At 41.6% G+C, this 21,086-nt stretch overlaps 1 protein-coding gene across 1 annotated transcript in view; it reads left to right on the top strand.

Moving 5' to 3' along the window:
• Positions 1 to 12,379: 12,379 nt before the first annotated feature.
• Positions 12,380 to 21,086, top strand: part of nkd1 (NKD inhibitor of WNT signaling pathway 1) — a 28,617-nt gene continuing 19,910 nt past the window's right edge. Inside the window, exons 1-3 of the mRNA XM_070910151.1 lie at positions 12,380 to 12,404; positions 12,512 to 12,544; positions 12,755 to 12,894. Coding sequence (XP_070766252.1) covers positions 12,380 to 12,404; positions 12,512 to 12,544; positions 12,755 to 12,894 — 198 coding nt within the window. The remainder of the gene's footprint in view (positions 12,405 to 12,511; positions 12,545 to 12,754; positions 12,895 to 21,086) is intronic.

Here is a 21,086-nt window from a genome sequence, read left to right as displayed (position 1 = left end):
TAAGCAGATACTTAGCTGGTTTCCAGGACTGGGTTGCACCAGCTAATCGAAAATCCTTCACTAAGTTTGTGTGTAAAGTCCTTCCTAGGTTATTAGTAACTACTAGCTTCAAACTAGTGATTTACAAAATCAGGTTGCACCATTAAAACCGAAGAAATGTCTAAAAGGAATTTAGAAATGTGTAAACCGGTTGCAAGGTAATATCTGTAGACTGTCACTGCATCAAGAGCTGTAACATAACTGACAAGAATTACAGTTTCAGGGGGCCAAGTGATATATCAAAATTATGTATGTAAATTATGTAATTATTATTATATACACAATATTGTGTAAATTATGAAATGTGTATCAGATTAGTATTCTTCATTCAGTTTAGAGAGAGTTGGATAAATCTTAACTTGCGTCATTTATGTTGTTGGTTCAGTTAACTAACACTACACATACACCTGGCAACTACTGGCTTTAAATATTAAGCAACAACTAATCTCTACATAAGAAGTAGTTTCAGTGGTGCAACACGTATGAATACAGTGCTGTGCAGCTAAGTCTCCACTTAGAAAACACTTTGCCGCAAAACTTTAAGTGCTTGGTTGATCAAACATGTAAAATCTGTATACAACAATGGAAAAATGTATTTGTTTAATTGTTGGAATTTCACATTGACATAATACTGCATTATAAGCACTTTGAATAGGTCAGGATCTCAGATCTCATTGCATTCAGGTCAGTCAGCTCTTACCACAGCTCCTTCTTTACACTCGTACACAGCCACATATGGAAGACCTGTCATGAATAGCGTCATAATAGCTACAAAGATATTCACATTTGGCTCAACAAATATTCTAAAAATGTGTGATTTTATCTGCACATGGATAAAGATCCATGAAGCTACGTGCTAAACACGCTGAACACTGCAGGGATTCTGTGCTTTCAGTGGAAGCACCCAAGTGTTCAAAACGTGTAAACCAGAGCAAATGAAAGTGTGATGCCTCAGCACCGAGGCAGAGGCTCAGTGAAGAGTCACTGAGGTAATATGAGTATGTATCAAGTAGCTGGCACGCACAATGTTTTAACAGGTGATTGTGAAGGTCACTGACATCGAGAATCTCGCAGTGAGAGGTTGCGCTGCGACCCATATGCTCTCCAGATGTTTCCCAACATGCAAAGGGAGACAGACCTGACCCTGGTCCGTCCACCAATATAATACATCTGAAAACTAGAAAGCACTTGGAGAGCATATGCCTTTGCCTAGATATTTTCTATCTACATCAGGACCTGGATTTTCTTCAAACTATACACACTAGTGCTGTAACTTTTAATTTTAACCTCCTAAGAGGCGCTATCTTAATTTCTCTTTGCTATTTGGGCTTATTGGGACCTGATAAGTATAAAAACTAAGCATCATCTTTTGACATGATGTGGTTCCGCATACAGGGACAATTTTCAATTTCCATATAAGCAGAATTATTATTGAAAGTATTATGGTATAACCCAAAATGTGATGTCCACGCATGTGGATGCCAGGTCTTAGGAGGTTAAAGGGGAAAAGGTCAGCATTTGATCTGTAATCGAATTCAAAATTTACAGTGTTCCTAAAATGCCTGTGTGTTTGCTGACTTTGTGAAACGCCACTGCCTTGTGACGTTAGCTTGTCTCTCAACTGAGGCAGCGGAGACACCAGAAATGAACACAACACCGTCAGCCCGGATCTCGCCAGCAAAACTGTTCTCGCTTGCTGAGCAAAAAGGTGATACAGAAACATGCTGTGGGCAGTGGAATATTACGCAGAATGTACACAGCATCTGTTTCACTGTGTATGTGGAAGACAAAGACAGTAACAAATGCACCATTAAAACACATTCTAGTTACAAGTTGATAAGCAATAAATACAGGCGTTTATACACATTTACACGTGAATTTCATGCTTCAGACATAAAGGACTCGGAGGCAGTGGACACACGTGTACTGGCTAGGATGGCAGCAGATTGTCTCTGGAAGTCAATGCAGCTGGATCCTGTGTACATTGATCGTTAGGCTGTACATACAAAAGTGTTACACAGGTAGGAACCCTTGTATCATGTCAAGCCAAATAGATGTGTGTTCTCTGGTCATAACTTTCAAGTTTACTGTTTACCGTACTTTAAAAGGTAAAATTGTTGGTATAAACTGAGAGGTAGCATGGCTTTCTGTCAAACACTTTACTGTCATTACCCTTTATGTTCTTGCACTCACTGCAGACAAGCAGTGTTGCTCCTTCTCTGCCGCTTGTATTACCTTGCCATGTAATTCGCCAAAATTACATGCTTGTCCAAAATCGCTCGAACTAGATGGCTGTCATTTTTCAGTGTTTTTCAGCCATCTAGTCAACACATAGTCATAATCAATCATAGGATACATGGGGGCAACATTTGTTTTTCATTAAATTAAATGCTGTAGTTCATGATTATATGATGAAAATGTTGTAATATGTCCTATCATGCAGAGTTTAAAAGTCACTGGATCCAGTTCCGATTGCACTCCAAATCTCTTCTCTGTACCAGTAGGCAACAAAAGGCGCAACCTCCAGCAGGATGACATCACTGGCCTCCATGGACCCTCCACCCCCTTTCCCCTCACCTTCACCCCTACCCCCACCTTCAGAGCTAGTCGTTGGACCGCCAACCATCCACCCGGCCAGCCTTTCTCTCTCTGGGAACACAACTTCATTACAGAGATGAACTGTCTTATTGTGAGGACCGAACTGCCCCCTCTTGCAGGAGAGGGTGGAGCCTCGCTGGACATCGGGGCATCATGCGGTGACCCGGCTTCAGGGGTCAGTTCACCCACTGTTTGAAAAGCATCTCACGTAACGCATCACTGGATGACTGCCCCCTCTTCTCAGCCGAGGGCCCTCTCACTGCCACACCAAGCATCAATGCTCTGAACATCTTTGTACATCTTTTACGATATTTAATGAGTGTACACTTATGGACAGTACATATAAGTTGAATATGACTTTTTTAATACCAAATGGCCAGTTTGTTTGGGTAAGAGAAGAAATAGGAGAGAAATATTTAGCATGCCCGATGATTTTTGACAAAAAAGAATTTATTTGATCGTTTTTCTGGCCATATACTCTCACTTACAGCTGTACCTCTACTCGATCAATATTGTTGAGTACTTGTTTAATTCCTACTTTTTGAATTCGATTTTGGCTTTACTCTTCAGTGTGACCCTGGATGTACTGCCCCCTCTTATGATGAAAAGAGTTTGTGGATGGTCACTTACTGTGTGGATGGTCTTTGATGGTGGTCTACTTGAAGACTAACACCATTGTGTAGGAAAAACACTTTCTTTATCAAATTTGCATGCTCTTTTTGCAAAGTAGGCAGTAGGCAAGCAAACCCTTGGAGGCAGACATCTGTGGGGTGAGTTATGAAGAGTCAGGTTGGTTGGAGAGTGTTTTATCAGCTCCTGGAGGAAGCTGCAGTTTCCCCCTGTGGAGGACACAGTCCATGTATGTCACTGTAAACTATACGAGCCTGGACACATGCATCGTTCAACGGGATAGTGAAGCACACGATCTAGCTAACACAATCACAGTCATAATACTGCAATGGTAAAAAGCTAAAGTGGCTATAATCAATAATTTTATGATAACAAAATCAAATGACAAGGTGAAAACAATATGACAATGTGAAAGGGGTTGCTCATAATGCTGAACCCACAGAGAATTATCCCCTCAATCTGCAGCTCCCCTCGGCTTTTTGGAGCTTTATAGTGAGTTTAAGCTCATTGTTTAGATGTCCGGCTCACAACTTTACTGTTTTGGTGGAAAAGCTCTAAAACCCCACTGTAGAGGTGAAATTCTTGGTTCAAGGGAAACTCAAGAGTGACATCTTATTCACTTTGACCATCCACAGATTACCAGCTAATCCAAGGATTTCAATCAACAACATTGTTGGTTCAAGTGGACCTCTCTTAAAGAGCTACCACAAATGTATTTTTGATATCTAGAAAGAACATTCTGGACATCTGCAATAGCATTCTTACTATGAAAAATTTCAGATACCTACAATCCAATTATTACTAGTCATAATTTTAATTTAAGATATCCAAAATGAAAAACCATTCCAGATATACATAAAGTAATTTTGAATGTATTACAATGTATTGTAGTCAGTTCTATGTTAGTCAGAATGGCATTAGAGATATCTGCAATGACATTCTTATTAGTAGAAATTGTACTTCAAGATATCTAAAACTTCATTTCTCCTGTGACATTCTTCCTATCCACAATTGTCATTTCAGATATCCACAATGCCACAAATTATGTCCCTTTTGCCATTCATGTGTATTGGGCTTTCAATTTCAGATATCCACTATTGCATTTTTGATATCTGCAATAGAATTCTTACTAGAAAAACTCCCATTTTAGATATCTACAATCCAATTGTTTCTAGTCATAATTATAATTTCAGATATTCAGAAAATAAAGAAACATTCCAGATATCCATAATGTCATTTTGAATGTCCAAAATACATTTTGATTAGTAAAAATGTAATTCTGGATATGTACAACTGCAATTCTCAAATCTGAAATTATAAAGAAGAAGAATGAACATAATTGTGACAGTTGACGCAGTGTTTTGACTTGTAACTGTGCGTGACAGCTTCCTATAGTTACTCCAGGGTTTGTCAGTACACTGTGACATCACTGGTGGGTGTGGCTGCAGGTGCAACTGAGCCCACGTCTGACTGAAACAGACTTGGTTTAAGCCTGGTGTAAAGTTACACTTAAGTTTGGAGTGTCAACTGTTTTTTCAAGAAAGAATCTGACCAACTTTAGCAACACTAAAAGCTGGTGCGTCAGTTGATCTGTCACTTTAGTCCAGAGTGAAATATCTTTGCATGGATCTTTGGATTTGCATTCATGTTCTTTAAAGGATGAATTGTAATAACTGTAGAGATCTCTTGACATTTCATAAGTCAAAATGTAGCTTTCTCTATTACTTACAAAGTATTTTGCAGGTAGTGCTAATTAGCAAATAAGCAAACTAGGATGATGAACATGTGGTAAACATCATTATGAGTGTGTCGCCACGCTGACACTAGCATTTAGCTCAAAGCTCTGCTGTGCTGCTTCACAGAACCGCTAACATGGCTGTAGACTTATCTTGTTTAACTTTTATTTTAGCTTTGTTGTGTCATTACAGTCGAACCATATTCAAGTGTTGAGGCTGGCACTTAGACTAGTTTGGCTTGTGCCAGAAATTGTGCTATAAAAGGAATCAATATTCTTTATCATTTATTTGTTCATTGAAACGTACAGTCGTTGAAACATTTTATAGAGGTGGAAACCAGCCAGCAAAGAATTAGTGTTGCTTTTATTGCTTTTCTTCTGAAATGTCCTCACTGCTTTCTTGCCAAGCAGCTACAAGCAGAAGTCTGTGGGGGTGGCTGTGAGCCAACAGAGAAATGTTTTATTGTTGTGGAAAAATTATTCTAAGTACTTGCTTTACAATGCTGCTTGAGGCATGCCTGCTTCTGCTGACAGCACTGTAGCTTTTGTCTGGTTAAATGATATGCTTTACAAGATTTTTTTTAAGAAAACACATAAAAAGAACAATGTCAAAACAGTGTGTTGTGAAATGCTCTTTGGAATAGTCCTGTTAGCAGAGTGCTCCATATGATTATTTTTCTGTTGAGCGAGATCAGTGAACGCATGAGCCTTTAAACGTACCTGATCACCTCTCACCTTTTATACAGCCTGTTCAAGGGGGGAATGTTTTCTGTCTAAAGTAAATATAAATGAAATGTATAATGAAATGAAATGAAATATTATATTATTGATGGGCATTATCAAAGGCAAACTCAGTATAGAAAGATAGGGCTGGCGGTAGCAGCCCTGCACCAGCAAAGCTGTCTGTGTGGACACCACATGCGTGTGAGTTCAGCGAGGTAGCTGTCACGTACAGGTGGCGGTGGGCGGTGTGGCTGAGACGTAAACCGGCAGCGAAGGTAGTAACAGAGCCAAATCGACACTTGTGTAAAATGGGAGAGCCGGCAGGACGAGTTACGTGTGTGACCCACCACCGGGGGATTTAAAAAGCAGCTAACTCAAACAAGAATAAGAAGTTAGCAGCTAACATACAGCAACTGAAAATGTCTGGGAATTGGGGAAACGAGGAATTTGATAAAATTGTTGTTGTTGTGATATGGCTTGGCTTCTTTTGGCAGAGGTATGTATTTTGATTTTCCATTTTCGCCCCAAAAATGAGAAATTGTTCAGCTTGTTTTCCTGTGGATCAGTAGGTGAAAGGTCACAGGTTTGTGGACAGGAAGCCATTCTGCAACAAGAGCCCAGAGGCTCACAGCGCCGAGTGTTATTCCGAAACGGGCCTCTTTGCTGCGGAAAGTGCTGCTAAATATTTGGGTATTAGCCTGCCATTGTTTTCCTGTGTGGACCTCAGCCTCGCGTCTCAAGCTGAATGCCCTGAAGATGATATAACACTCAGTGCAATTTGATCGTGGCCTCTGTGATTGAACCCAAGCAGAGAGTGCAATTTCAAAGCCTCCTGAAACTATTCAAAACACCAGCGGCCCGTTAACGGCCCAACGTAATGAATTCCACGGCAATGTGTGGGAGACTCGGAGCTTAGCTAAATAAACCCTGTCTGGCTGAGTGGCCCCACTGGTGCCCGGCCCTATGGGGACGAGAGCAGCCTGGTCTCTCACAGGTCACTGGATGGGGTTCAGTGTTAATGACAGCCTCATTTACCCTAAACTCCCTGTTACATCCACTAGCGACATCCCACAAGTCACACCTCCACTCAATCACAAAGGATAGGCTACTGTTGGCAAGGGCATTGTTAGTGGCTCAGCTTGAAATGACAAACTGTGTCTACAGAGGGTTCATAGAAGTTGTGCTGGTTGAAGCTGATAGCAGAGATCACTAGTGTTCCCTGTGGTGGGAGTGACAGGCTCTGATTTTTTCCCCCCTCTCTTCATTAACCATTCACATTTGCACCTTACGTGCAGATCACCATCGCCACTCGACATGAGTCCAAGCAGTTCAAAGGAGCCGTTGCTTGGAAGTGTGCACGCCACCCCAGGAGTCGCCGGGCCTCGGACCCCTGCAGAGTGGTGGGTGCTGAGAGCTTGGGCGTGTTTGGATCAGGCACTGAATTTTCCTCTGAAGATGAGGAAAAGGTTTATGGCACGCTCCCATGAGAGTGTCTCCTGCTCTTTGAAGCTCCTGTCTTGGTGGCTGCTCTTATCTTGGGAAAGGATTATTTTATCTCCCCCCCTGTTCATTTCTTTCTCTTCTTCTTCTTCTCTCTCTCGCTTTCCATCAACTCAGGTTTTCTGCGGATCTCTTAGTAGATCTTCTCCTTGCCCTTGCCTTTTTACTCCACTCATTTCCCCCTTTCAGAGCACACCCATTCCTTTTTCCACCACCACCCCCACTCTCTTCCCTCTGCTGCACCCCACTCTCTTTTTCTTTTTCCCTATCTCCTCTATTCTACCCTTCCAACACATGACAGACTGTGTAATTAATGAGCATCATAAACCTCTCTTTCTATTAGCTACCCATTAGTAAACCTGGCAAGCCTGTCATTTTGGACAAAAACACACAGCTCCTTCATTTGATCCCCACATCAAAGGGGGAACCCCACTGTTTTCGGCTGAATACACTAATTGTGTCCTCGTTCTGGATGGGGCTACACCCCCACCGCTTCAAAAAAGCAGCCAGTGCCGAGTGCAGATAGTAAAGAGAAGTACAGAAGCAGAAAGTATTGATTATACAGGCATATATTTGGAGAGTTTTTGACGTAAAAATTCAGCGGCACGCCTAAAAGTCCGCACAAGCGTGTTTGTTTATCATCACTTGCTCTGTTCAGTTTCACTGTAGACACATTTTGCAAAAAAAAAAAAAAAAATGTCAGTTGGCTTAAGGCCCTGTTACGAGTGCTTATATGTTGCTGCTAAGATAAAAAGGAATTTTTAAGTGGGGTGGTAAGTATTTCCCTATTTTACACTACAAACCCATAATGTAAAGTACGGCTTCAGCAATCTAAATCTAAAATAAAAGTCCCATCTGGAGGATTTTTTAAATGTTTGCATATATTGTAGTCTCAAAACCTTCACTGTAACTTTGTGCAGCTTTATGACTTTTTGTGCTAATATGACAAAACAAATTAAGACCAAAATAAACTTTGAGGTTTTACTGTAACTGCAAACAAGTTATGTATACAGTTAATGCTATTGAAACTGCACTACTTCACACAACCCATCGTTTTGAAGACTTTAATATGTGCAGTTTACGAAAACATTTCATAACTTCGAATGTAAACGCATCCTTTGTGCCTGTTATGTGTGTACACATGTTAATAAAAATTGGTGTATAAATACATTGAATTTTACTTAGCAACTACGGAAGTGTTCATGTAAAGTAGCCTTATTGCTGTGAAAGCCCAAAATATACCAATATGTCCAGGAACATTGTGTATTCAGGCTATTTCCATTGCTTCCAGTATGCAGAATGGCAAACGCATGCCAGACTGTCTTTCCCTCCCTGCAGACCCTTTGCCTGACACATCACACGCTGGGCCACCACAATGGGCTGAGTCACCACCGCTGCAGGAATCAACACTGTACTTCAGTCATGATTGTCTTCTGCCCTTTACAACATCTATGCCCTTTTGTTCCTCAAGATAAAGGCAACAGTCACATGTTTGAGCTTTAAGCGCCCAGCAGCTGCTCTTCTCTCCCTCTATATGCTTCACATCCCCCTCCTCACCACCAGGCAGCATTCCCTCCGGTGGGCTCTCCAGGCATCAGGCCCCTAACATTGTTACAAGGACATAAACACAGACAAACCATTAGATCCCCCTGAATCTGGCCGTCTGAATGCCCCCCATTATGCCTGTTTCCAGGGAGAATGCCGAGTTTTACGGTGGAATGAGCTGGAGTTGGCCACCAAGGTAGGAGCTCCCCCAGGTCAATAAATATCAACATCAATCAGGCAGGTGTCTAGAGAATTCAGCTTTTGTTCTATGAAGCTTTTCCACCATAAAAGAAGAAACACAACAGAAAACAGGAGACAGAGTTCCACAGGATTTGACAAATGCCTCAATAACAGCCAAATATCTACTTCATTTATTCTCCGATTTGATGTTGTGTCAAGCTAAAATAACTGGATCCCACGATAATGGGGATTGATTGGAGGTTTGGGGGTTCATGAGATGGAACTCTGGCTTTAAACCCCCGCCACCTCCTCTCTTGCAGGCATCAAAGGCGAAGCTTGGAAATAGGGCCCGCAAAGCCATCTCTCGGTTGGCCTCTTCAAAGGACAGGAAGTGTGTCAGAGGGACAGGCCTTCTTTCCCAGCAAATTCGGGCGAGTTGCTATAATAACAAGCTCATCTGTGTGTCTGTGGCAGTCTAGTTCAAAGGGGAGCCTGATTCCTCTTGGTGCAACATGTGATGATGGAGTCAGGATGCGTAAACCACTGTTTAGTAGAAATGCAACTGGAGGGCAGCGTTAGAACCATGTGTCCAGGGTATAGCCACATCCCTAAAGATGTGAAAACCTTTCCCTGAAAATTGGGGACAGATTACATTTTTGATCTTGACTTCCACAGAAATCATCCCAACCCAGTTATATTTGCATATCTCACCCTTGGCTATTAGCTGCTTAACTATGTACAGGAATTCATAGGACCTCTTCTGCATGTAGTTGGTGTATTAAACTCTACGAAGGCTCAAGCTGGATTTACAGTTGTGCGTTAAAGGGTTACAGAGCCTGTGGCGTCTGTGCGTAGGCTCCTTATCTACGCTGTAGGCTACGGCGTAACTGATGTGTGCCTTCTCAAAAAAGTAGCTACCTGTTGGGGCTACAGAGACACCACGTGGGCACCGCAAGAACTGTGATTGGTCAGCATGGGCTACTTGTGTGTTCTCCTACAAGTTTCTGATGATAGAGACTGATGATAATGAATACAACAATAAGGAAGTTGAAGAAAGACTCAATAATTTTGCTGCTTTTCAATAACACACATCTAACAAAGCCATCTTTGCTGCAAAGCTTCAGCTCATTACAATCTCTGTCACAATGAATGAAAGAACTTTTTTCCTTTAGATGAATAAACTGATAGATAGATAGATAGATAGATAGATAGTCCTCCAACCAAGATGTATGTGATGGAGGCATGGAGGCACTGAATACAGGCCAGGCCTGTAAATGATCATTTAAAGGCCATACCACTCAACCATGTGGGAACCATCCATTAAATTAGTCATATATTTTGCCATTTAAGCAGCATTTCAACAAGTCCATACACTGTTACAGATGTTTAGTTTTCAGATTATGTCCTAAAATTGAACAAAGCCTCCCCTAAGATTTTAATCCGCTGTTTTTAGACTTAAAAGGAAAAATACACCATGACACAGAAATGACAAGAGAAGAGTTTTGCTCTAAAATTAGACATCCAGCTTTGGCACTTTGTTTTTTTACAACTCGATTGATAACACAAAGAAACACTACCTTTCAAGCAAAACTGCCCTCAGAAAACCTTTTAGATGAAAAATAGTGTATTATTTAAATGTATTTAAGTGCACTGCTTTTGAAGATGCTTATTTGTTTTATTGTAATGTGTAATGTGGGCAGTGATTTTATAAAACAGAATTACAGTACATCGAGGACACACTTTATAAAAACTAACCAAAATACTTCTGGAAATGCTGCAGCAATGAGTAAAAAAGTGCTATATTTTCTGTAGGCTATATTGTATTTTCATATTTCAACATTACTGTGAAATTTAAGTTATGTGGTTTGTTTCTAGTACAGAAATATACTGTTTTCACGTGCATATTTTTTTCCCCAATCATGGTATGAATGATTTCTCTTTGAGGGTTACTTTTCACAGAATTTCAGTGAAAATTAGCAATGTTGCTAATCTGGGATCGTTCAACAGTCACATATTGAAGATGCATGATAAGACCATGCATTGATAACTATTAAACATTAATGTGGTATCTCTTAAGAACCTTAATCAGTGCTTTCTCATGAGATGCTGCCCACAGTGTGTATTTATTAGTGCCACATTGGGCCACTCGCAGCCTGGCCTGACACGTGGCACAGCGGCTTCAGTCTTTTATTATATAATTGAAGACTTCAAAAGAATCTTTGCTTGCTTTCATCCGCTGCCTCAGTCCAATAAGTGTAACTGTGATTTGTGATTTCTAAACCTTATTCTCATATCAAAGACCCCAAACAGACAGATTCACACTGTCCACAGAACCCAATATCATACGATTTTGTCCCCAGGAAGCCCATCTGAGAGGATTATTGCTGGTACTGTTTCTTAGGCTGTTATGAAATGTTTTAGGGTGTTAATTAATTCTAAATTATGGAAAAAATCTTGTAGCAAATGTTTTGTGATTATATGTAGGCTAGGTGATTCAATTAATCATAGAGGAATCATCAGTCCTGCTCCACTGAGGCAAACTTTTTACAACTTCCTACTAAGTACCTGTGGCATTTTGCTTATCTTATTGGCTCTCAAATAAAATGCCATAAACTACATGGTGTGATTTGGACTTATTTGAGCTGAGGTGGTTGGTCCTGCTAACCCGCTAATGTCCTGGGACCCCTGCAGGAAGTCCCCAGACCTCATTTTAGGGAACCACCGACTCAGTGCGTTTACATGCTCTAGCTGGTAGTCTGGGGTGAGGTGCAAATCCGGATCTTTCGGCGGTTGAAATTAAGATTTTCTTGACGCCTGATCAGCCCTTTGAAGAGAAACAAGAGGGGGGGGCTGAGTCAAGTTTGCCAGAAAAAGTCAACTAACACCGGAAAATACTACATTAACTTTCATAATAAAAATATGAAATTTAAATACTAAATTGGCACGACATGGGCTGCTGTGGGCCTGTTTCTGATCGGTTGGTTCAGCTGTTACAGTTGATGATTTTACTACAATTTGCCTAGGTGAAATTTTTTTTCTCTGGTTTCATACATTTTAAACGTATAGAGCGACAACGTTGCAAATGTTATGAATATTTTTGTTCTACCTTTTTCAAAACTTAACACTAGTTGGCCATATGCCATCTGTATTTTTTTTGTCTAAAAGTTATTTTGTGTGGCCAAATTGTCGCAGCTATTACGTGTTTTATTCTGAAAGCGTCGACAGGAAGTCGCCCTGTGTGTGCGTTGTCAGTGGCGGCGCTCTGGATCAAAGGCTCGGTTGGCTCTCCAGTCATACGGTCCTGTACTGAGCGCAGTCTGCCCTCGGTCTCTACGGACGCTCCCCTGTCTGGATATTGTAGCCTGTTTCTTTTTTTTTCTTGGGATTATATTCTTCTGATGGTTTTCAACTTCAACTCGATGCATAGAAATGGGTAAACTGCACTCGAAACATGGTAAGATCTGTTATTCCTCAGAGAAATCACAGCTATAGCTCTTCTTCTGCTGCTGCGATACTTTCGAGTAACAGTATTCATTGTCTTCTGACTTTCTTTCTCTCAAGCTGCTATTTGTAAACCGAGGGAGAGTCCAGAAGGTAAGAGCGCTCCTTTTCTTATTGTACATGATAAAGTCCCACATTTCGGTCAGTTTGTGAACAGCAGAACAGTTTTCAGAGTGAGCTCTCGGCTCTTAAGCGATACAGCGCTGAGTCCGACTCTTTGAAGATGGACCGCTTATGGAAAACATGAGTGTAGCGCGAGGAAATATAGTGTGTAGCTGCTAATAATGCGCTTCTTTGTTTCAGGCGACAGCTTTGTAGTCAATGCCTGTTTGGCGAGGAAGGGAATCGATGACTGGCTCGTGAAGCAGAAATACTATTGCACGAGCTCTCGCCTCGAGCAACGGGACTGTCACCACAAGAATAACTGCGGTTTGACTGCACGGGTGAGTACGAGGCTGTCCACGAGGTTTATGGTGAAGCAGCACATCAGAATTTCTAATGTTACATTGTCTCCTCACGGTGCTTATTGTGCGCATTTCACACAGTTTTTTCAACTGTGCGCTTCAAGGATATCAGCAGCTTTACATGAGGCTGCTGTTAGTCTCCAGCTTATGTCTGTCTTTTGCCGAAGTCTTACTCTTCTAATGCACTCAAAGTCTTTGCAAACTTTTTCAAAGCTTTGCTGGTGGTCAAACTTTTAGCAATGGTGGCGGGGGTAGGTATTTGTCCGTGTACATCAGTGATGTAGACTACTATTTTGGAAACGCACACATAACTGCAGAAACAGTTTTGTGTCTGTGGCAGTCTTACCTTTGCTTTCCTGTTTCACGGTGACAAAATGAAACGACGGATTTTAACAGAGGTACACCGCTTATCTACTCATGTAGGGAACAAATGTTGCAATCGTCCTATGCACCGATCTGACGTTTTTTTTTTAAAGGTAACAATAGATCCAGCCTGAGTTGAAAGCATTGCTGTGTGGCAGTCTGGTGACAAGTGTGGATTGTAAAGGCAGGGGAGAAATGTTGGAGGTCATGCTTATTTTGTATTTTGGCATTGCCGTAAACACTGTGCTGTTGTTGTCAAGTGAGGAAATCCTTTGGAATTGCTTCAGAGGAGCCTTAAGCCTCTTTGGTTAGTGATGCCTTCCTCAAAGGCAGCATGTTTGAGGAATTGGAGCCCATCAAGACAAAAGGAACATCAGTTCCTCCACCCACGATCCAGACACTGCAGAGTAGAAATGCATCTATCTATTAAATGCAGTCTAGGATTCAGGATCTCTAGCATTTGAACACATTATAGAGCGCCGACTGTAATGTTCTGTTGTTATGTTGTGTGGCATGATTTTTCCTTTTTGACAGCCCCTTCAGTTGCACACCATTTTGAAAAAACTAGAATCCTATCATCATTAGCATGTGGCTGCTTGAAATAAACAGTCAATCTTATTTCACCTTTTCTTTACCTGTCATTTGCTTTTTATGATGATAAAGCTTTTGTTCTTACAGCATGTGTCAGTTCTTGTGTAAAGGTCATGTTATACCATCCATTTAAACTGATTATCATGCAAGCAAGACACAACTGCACATGCCAGGTTGAATTCTTGGAAAAAAAGGAGCCATTGGTATGAGGATTTATTGGCATGCTGGTGAGGAGAAGGCAAACATCAAACTTGAGGATGTCTTAGGCAACTGAAATATCTACTGATTCCTGCCTAAGTCCAGTCTAAAGTCCACTATTGTTTTGTCTTCTGCGGCAAGGTGTTTTTCATAGGTTTGCTTTGCCTGAAGGGCAGCCATGGTTTTGCATGGTGGGTTAGTGATGAAGTCCTTTTATGAATGTCTCAGTCTGAGGTGATGTGCGAGTGATTGAGTGTGGTCGAGTGTTGGGAGGTTGGGACTGGCTTTACATGTTGCACCCACATGGTGTCAAAGTTACTAATCCTGATACGGTCCGAAAGCTTCAGTAAATTTCTTCATATAGTAACAGGATCCAACTTGCAGGGCCATTTTTGGGGGGGGGTGGCTCTATGAAAAACACCTGAAACTATGTTTATTTTCTAGACCACGTCGGCTGCTGCAGCAGAAAAGTCATGCCATTTACATGGTTGCTTATGTGTTGTGTGAGGTTCATATGCTTTGGGCAATTTAAGCATTTAAAACCACATTATTACCACGCAATTACCATACATTATTACCACAAAAACAAACATTCATAACTTTGTACCTGGAAATATTTATGTGCTTCTTTTCCGAACAACAGTGGTGTGCAAAGTTTTGGCCCAGATGGGAGTTAGTGGAGCTCAGTTTGTATAAATAATTCAAGTCTGGGTGCCTAATGGCTTCTATAGCTCAGAGGGAAAACGAATAAAAGAAGAAAGGTCTTTTCACCATCAATATTTATTTGGGTGCTTGATCCTTTTGTTTTGTGATTATAAACTGAATCCAAAATATTTAATGTTTCATTTTTTAGTTTAAACTATTTGATTGCTTCTTGCCGTATTTTGAGTACCATAGAACCTATTTCTTCACGTTTATGAAGTCATGGTTTTGTAAGAAATGGGCAGAAAAATCCTTGTTCACGCATGGAGCTTTTGACATTGCAACAATCACGTATCCAGGACCTTGGCATTCAGACATTGATTTTTGAATGGGACAACTCCATGTTGAGTCTATAAACACATGGCTTGAGAATTCTGGAGGCACTAGCCATCTTTTTCCTCTCACCACAGTGGAACCACTACTGCAGGGTGGCGTGGGGTTGTAAAATAAGAACATAAAAGATGTTGCCAATTCTTACACAGACTGCCTAAAAAGTTGATTTTAAAACTTATTCTATAATTGGATGCTTGGTGGTGCTTTAATACTGGTGGCCTGTGCTAAAAACAGTCATGGCTTTTTGTCATGTGGGGTACAAGAATTATGCTAAATATATAAATAATTGCAACTTTTATAAGTCATAGAACATTGTAAGCTAATGTTTTATTTGTTAATTTTGCTGCTTTTGTGTTACACAAATGTTATGAGTTCCTGACATTTTCAGAGCATTTATGGATCAAATTCCAAGTGTGAAAGTCATTTTAGTTCAAGAGATATACACTCAAAATTAGAAATGATCAAAACGATGCCATCCCTAACCCTAACTGCATTAGAAATTGTAACGTTCTGAGAAGAAGTTTAAAAGCTCAACCTCGCGGTAATTTCATATGAAAACAGAAGCTAACCCCTTAGGTGAGAGAATGCGAGTCAACTCTCTTAGCTTTAAAAGCTGCCTATATTGTATAGAATACCTGGTGAGACAGTTATTTATAGCCGCTGTTCTTTGAGCCCCCCTCCCAGCTGAACCAGGGTCCAGGAGAATGTGGGTCGAGTGTCAACAGTAGGGAGCCCATGCTTGGAATTCTTTTGATCTGATCTTTTCCAAACCGTATTCCCTATAGGAGCAAAGCTGGTTTCATACAAGTCATTGTTTTGAAGAGCTGCTCACATTAGCAGTTAGTCTTCGTTAATGGTTGAAAATTGAAAATGTGAAAATGGATAGACTGAGCCATAAAGACACACTTAATGATGTCTCCACGCAGACTCATTCATGAGCTCTACAGTCAGATGCAGCGTTTGTTTGAGCGTGGCAGACAGTGAGTGAGTGGTGAGAGCAGGTGGATCTGTGGGTCTCAACACACGAGATCCGGGTCATGTGAGCCCGGGCACACTTTCTCCCCTGTTTACAGCATGGTGTCTACACCTACCCTTAAATTTGATATGTAATGTGCACCCTGTAGAATTATGTCGCTGACACAGGCATTGAAAGGGAGGAAGGTTTTCACAAGTTATGACTTGGAGTTTCAAATTTCTGTTGGTTGGTTTATTAAGTTGCTTCTCTTGGCATCAGATGAAAGAAGAGTCCATTATGTTTGTAGCATGTCAAGACTCAAAAGTAAAAAAATGTTTTTAAAATTCTTATTCCTCACAAAGTTACTCCTTTCTATACTTAAAATCCCCATCCCCCTCCTGGCTCTCCCCTCTCCTCCTGTCTCCCCTCCTAGTCTCCATCTGTTTCTTGATTTTACCCTGTGGTCCTGTGTTGGTTGTGGCTGATGAAATGAGACTGCATTTGAAGTGGGCCACGCAGGGAGGTGTTTGTAGTGACACTGATGGCTCCTCCTCCTCCTCCTCCTCCTCCGGGAAGCCCTACCCTCTGTGGAGTAAAAGCCACCTCCAGTCTTCCTGAGCCACAGCTCTTAGAATATACGTTTTTTTTTTAAACCGAGCTTCCGTCAACTTGTATGGAATCGTAGACAAAAAGCAAAGGTACATTTGACGACAGAATGCAACTCAAAAGTGAATCACAGTGAAACTTCTGCCCCTAACCCCCTTTTGTCTCGCAGTTGGTTGCCAGCTCTTTGATTTTTTTGATTTTTTTTTGAAAGTAGAAAGGTGTTTTTGGAAGTAGGCCTAAAGCTTTTAAACGCATTCCCTCAGCCTCCAAGTCTGATAAAAGACATGGCAGATTTCGCGCCCCCTTCGTCTCTCGCTTCGGCTGTTGTGCTTTTTCTCTCCTTGTCGTTTTTCACAAAGCTCGGGCCGTTGTCTAGAAGCTGAAAGCACCTTTCAAATGCAGACTCCTCTTCCTCTTTCCCTCCTTCTTTCTGTCCTCTCCCTGTGCGTTTTCTTTTCCCACCGGCTGGCCTCTTGTGCGTGCTGTGTGACGTATGCCCCTCTCCCACCGGGCTCTACCCCCTCTGTGCTCCCAAGGGACCAAGGGCCTGTTGTTGCTCTTTGAAGAGGCTGGGAGAAAAGTTTGGAGCCACACTCTAAAGAGAAGAAAAGCCTTAGCCTTTGGGGAGGAGGGGTAGCACCTGGCCATAGAGGGGCTCTGTGATTTTTTTTTTCATTTTCCCATGAGAAGATGGGGTGGAAGTCTTGAGGCTGACGTCAATGTAGCTGGGGGACTGGGAGGTTCGAGGACGTGCAGGTGGCTTTAATGTCACATCCGGCATCGTATGTCACATAGATTACTAAAAGCTGGAGGAGTTTCTCCTGTGTGACAAAGCAGAGCGGATAACTCTTGGTTGCTGTGAATTGTGCCTTCTGGAAAGGATTTTTGTGAAAGAATGATCGTGGTTTATCCACCTTTCTCTTTTTTTGTGCTAAAGCATCTCCTCTCCATCTCTCTATGTATTTCACGATGGCCATTATATATCACATACCATTTCCTGATTTTATGAAATAGTGCAGTATCTTTATTTGTTTTGTGTAGTTGTAGAGGTATCTTAATTCTTTAACAAGTAACGTGTTAAAAGTTTGTAAAAGCAATGATCACTTGGGGGTGTCATTTGGAATAAAACCATGTATTTGGCATTGAAACAGCATGAGTAAAATGGCGCTCATGTATGTGCAAATCTGTGCGTGCATGTGAGTGTGCAGCGTGTCTGGAGTCAGCTGTACGGATGCACTCCAGAGATCAAAGGCTTCTGGGGGAATGTGCTCTAAATCTCAGAGGATTAGCAGCTGAGATTGTGCTTTGTTTCCCCAAATATATGCTCAGTTTGGAGCGACGGATAGCTGTTGATCAAAGTGTCTCTCACCACCCTTTCACAGTTTACCCTTTCACATTTAGGCTGGAGGGGTTTGTTCCACACTTGAGGGTGGCATTTATTTCACAATTCTAAGAAACATAGATTTTTTTTTTAGGATGTTCGGAAGTTTTCCTTTGTTTTGAAACTGGACTAAGATTCCAATGACTTGCAGTTGATACGCATGTCCCTAGTATAATTAGTGTGATACTCTGAGCAGATAATCCATCTAAGTCTAGAGTATATTTAACTGACATCATCATCTTTGCCGTGATGCTTGCATATCTTCAACCGTTTGATGTGTGTGTATGCCTTAGACATGCTGATGCCTTTTGAAAAGCTTCAGGAAAGTGTTCCTTTCCACCTTTGACTTGAAATATTAAGTTAGAAAGGAGAGCAATTAATTGTTGAATATTTGAGTTGATAGATAATGGCTAGTTTCATGCAGCCAATATGGTAGATCAAAGACTTTTACTACTAGGCATGCACATTTTTATAGAATTCCTTTGATAGATTAATATTGATTTTAATGAAAGCGGCAGTGCTTCAAGAATACGTTTCAATCTATCACAACATTAAATATGAGGACTATGTGTTGGTTACCATGCTGGTTTTATTACAGCAAACTACACTGAAGAGAAGGTCTTAAAAAAGGTCTGTAAAAATGTATAAAACAGAAAAATAGCCCAATAGCATGGGCAACATATTCTATTAATACACAGCCATCACAGTGAAAAAGCAAACCATTTTCACTGTTGGTAATTTGACTTGTAGCACAGGTGTATCAACCAAGTGTCCCGCTAAGCCATGCCTCTGAGCCAGCATGCAAAATACCAAGACCCTGGACCTGGCTCACCTAAATGGAACTCAACACTATATGTCTGTTGTAGGTTGGGGATTGACAGGACTGTGTGTGTCGGTGTGTGGGTCTGGGAGAAACTCTAGGTGACTCGGGCTCCTGTGGTGGCGCTGAGCTCCTCTGAGCTTTCCGTGGGAGCTCAGTGCCCATTTTAATCATCCACTTAAAAGGCTCTGCTGAAGTGGGTGTTTAAGTGTTTAAACCCTGAATAATTCTCTCTTGTTTGTTTATCAGGTTCCCCTGCGGGTTGCGCTCTGGCCCGTGCAGTAAGTGCTGAATAATTTGACTGAGCACTCAAAGTGGCTCTCAAATAGGACGAGATCAACATCTGCATAAAACTGCTATCAAGCTCTCATGAGAGCGTGCCCGTGCACAGGATCGTGCATGCACACTTATGTGACATGAAGCACACAGGCACTCACAAATATACATACACACATTACCCATTTGTTTACCCTAATATGTGAATCCATTTATCACTGCTCACAGACGCACAGTCCCTGCGTGATTCCCTTCCACTTGTTTTTCTTACGAACTGGTCTAGGGAAACACCAGTGATAGACTCCACAGCTTCCACAAGCCCTGCTGTTGTATTTATCCTTCTTGTGTTTGGGAGCTTTTGTGACCAGGGCTCTAAGGCCACCTGAGGTAGAGGGAATGGAGGAAGTGGATATAGGTAAACAGAGTTGGGAGAGCATTGTGCCTCCCACAGACAGAGGGTCCAGGGCTCTTCGGCTCTTCCTGTGGCGCCAGGGCTGGAGGAGGTCTGGATTGTCTGTTAGGGGATGTTTTTGGTAGAAGGAAAGCTAAACAGAGGAGCAGCCCTGCTGAAAGGAAAGCTGTCCTCCCCTGGTGTGTTTATGCTCCACAGGTGCCACAACCTAAAGAGGACCTCACCCTGTAGACTCTCAATGAAGCAGGCCAACCCTGTGCTCCCCAAAGGGCCATTTGCCCTGTCCGTCAAATCCACCACTCCCCCTCAAGAACAGCAGAGGTTTCAAGTGTGGTGTTTTGTAAGCTTTTGTCTTATTCAGAGGAGCACATAAGTCGCATGATGCTAAATTTGATCCCTCTCTGCTGGTATTTACTTTTGTTGATATAACTTTTAACTTTCCACTTAGTCATAAATGGTGTTACATGTCAGTATGCTGATGATGTGATTGTTTAACTTATATTCAAGACAAATACAATGGAGCAATGAAACCAATACATGTACTTGTTAAAGGAATTCAGGGATTGAGAACAAATGCATAGTTAGATAGATGTATTCCTTAGCTTTTTCATAAGTATTGTTTCTTGGTTCGTGTGTGTGCACATTTCTGTTTTTCTCATATTCAAGTGTACAGTGTATGCTAATGCATGTATGAGCATCGGTAGTAGAATTGGGTAGCAGTTTGCAACTGAGTAACCTGCTCTGCTGCAAGTTCATTATGGTGAGCAGTGACACAAGCCACTAATTCCAGGCAGCTATGAATAGAAACCTGCCCCTGGCACCAGCGCACTTGTATATAGTAGTTGAAGTGTCTATTTCTGCTGCTATGTTTACTTGCAAAGTTGAAACACTCTCTGTAATTACAGAGATTTTAGGTCCACAGTTAAAAGGTCAGATGTGAGGGATGTTTAGAGGTAGTGGCTTGTGGCTGGCAGGATGTCGGCTCCAAACATGCCGTGCATGTGTGCATGCTTGTGTGTGTTGAGAGTATGGATGTGAGTGTGCATATGAAGAGAGGAAGAATGGCCACCTTGGTGTTGAGGTCAATTCCATCTGGTCCACATGCACACGTCAGAGGTTTTCATAACTGCTACCTACCACATGGAGCTCCGCTGTTGATTGTAGTGACATGGTTTGGTAACTGGCTTTGAATGAAATAAGATTGGCTCGTCGTTATAGATGTTTCTGACAACTGTCATTTGGAGGAGTTGTAGAGATCTGATTATACAGATCAGCTTTTATGACATCACCTCATCTACAATTGCTTCTTTGTCACTGTGTATAGTGGCTGGATCGCATCCGGACTCCTTAATTGCACTCACAAAGAAACCGGGACAACAACAAAACTTGTGCAGTTGATCAGAAAAAAGCAAAAACACATCATCTAGTTTCTAGGGCTGCCCCCTAACAGTCAACCAAACCATTAGGCGATGAGAAGAGTCTTAGTTGACCAAGTTTTCATTGGTGGGTTAATCGCAGAAACCCCTGTGTCTTG

This window comes from Enoplosus armatus, chromosome 1 (genome assembly GCF_043641665.1).
Source record: "Enoplosus armatus isolate fEnoArm2 chromosome 1, fEnoArm2.hap1, whole genome shotgun sequence".
Lineage (NCBI taxonomy): Eukaryota > Metazoa > Chordata > Actinopteri > Centrarchiformes > Enoplosidae > Enoplosus > Enoplosus armatus.
Note: the sequence above shows the minus strand (reverse complement) of the source record. Positions and strands in the feature narration are given on the sequence as shown.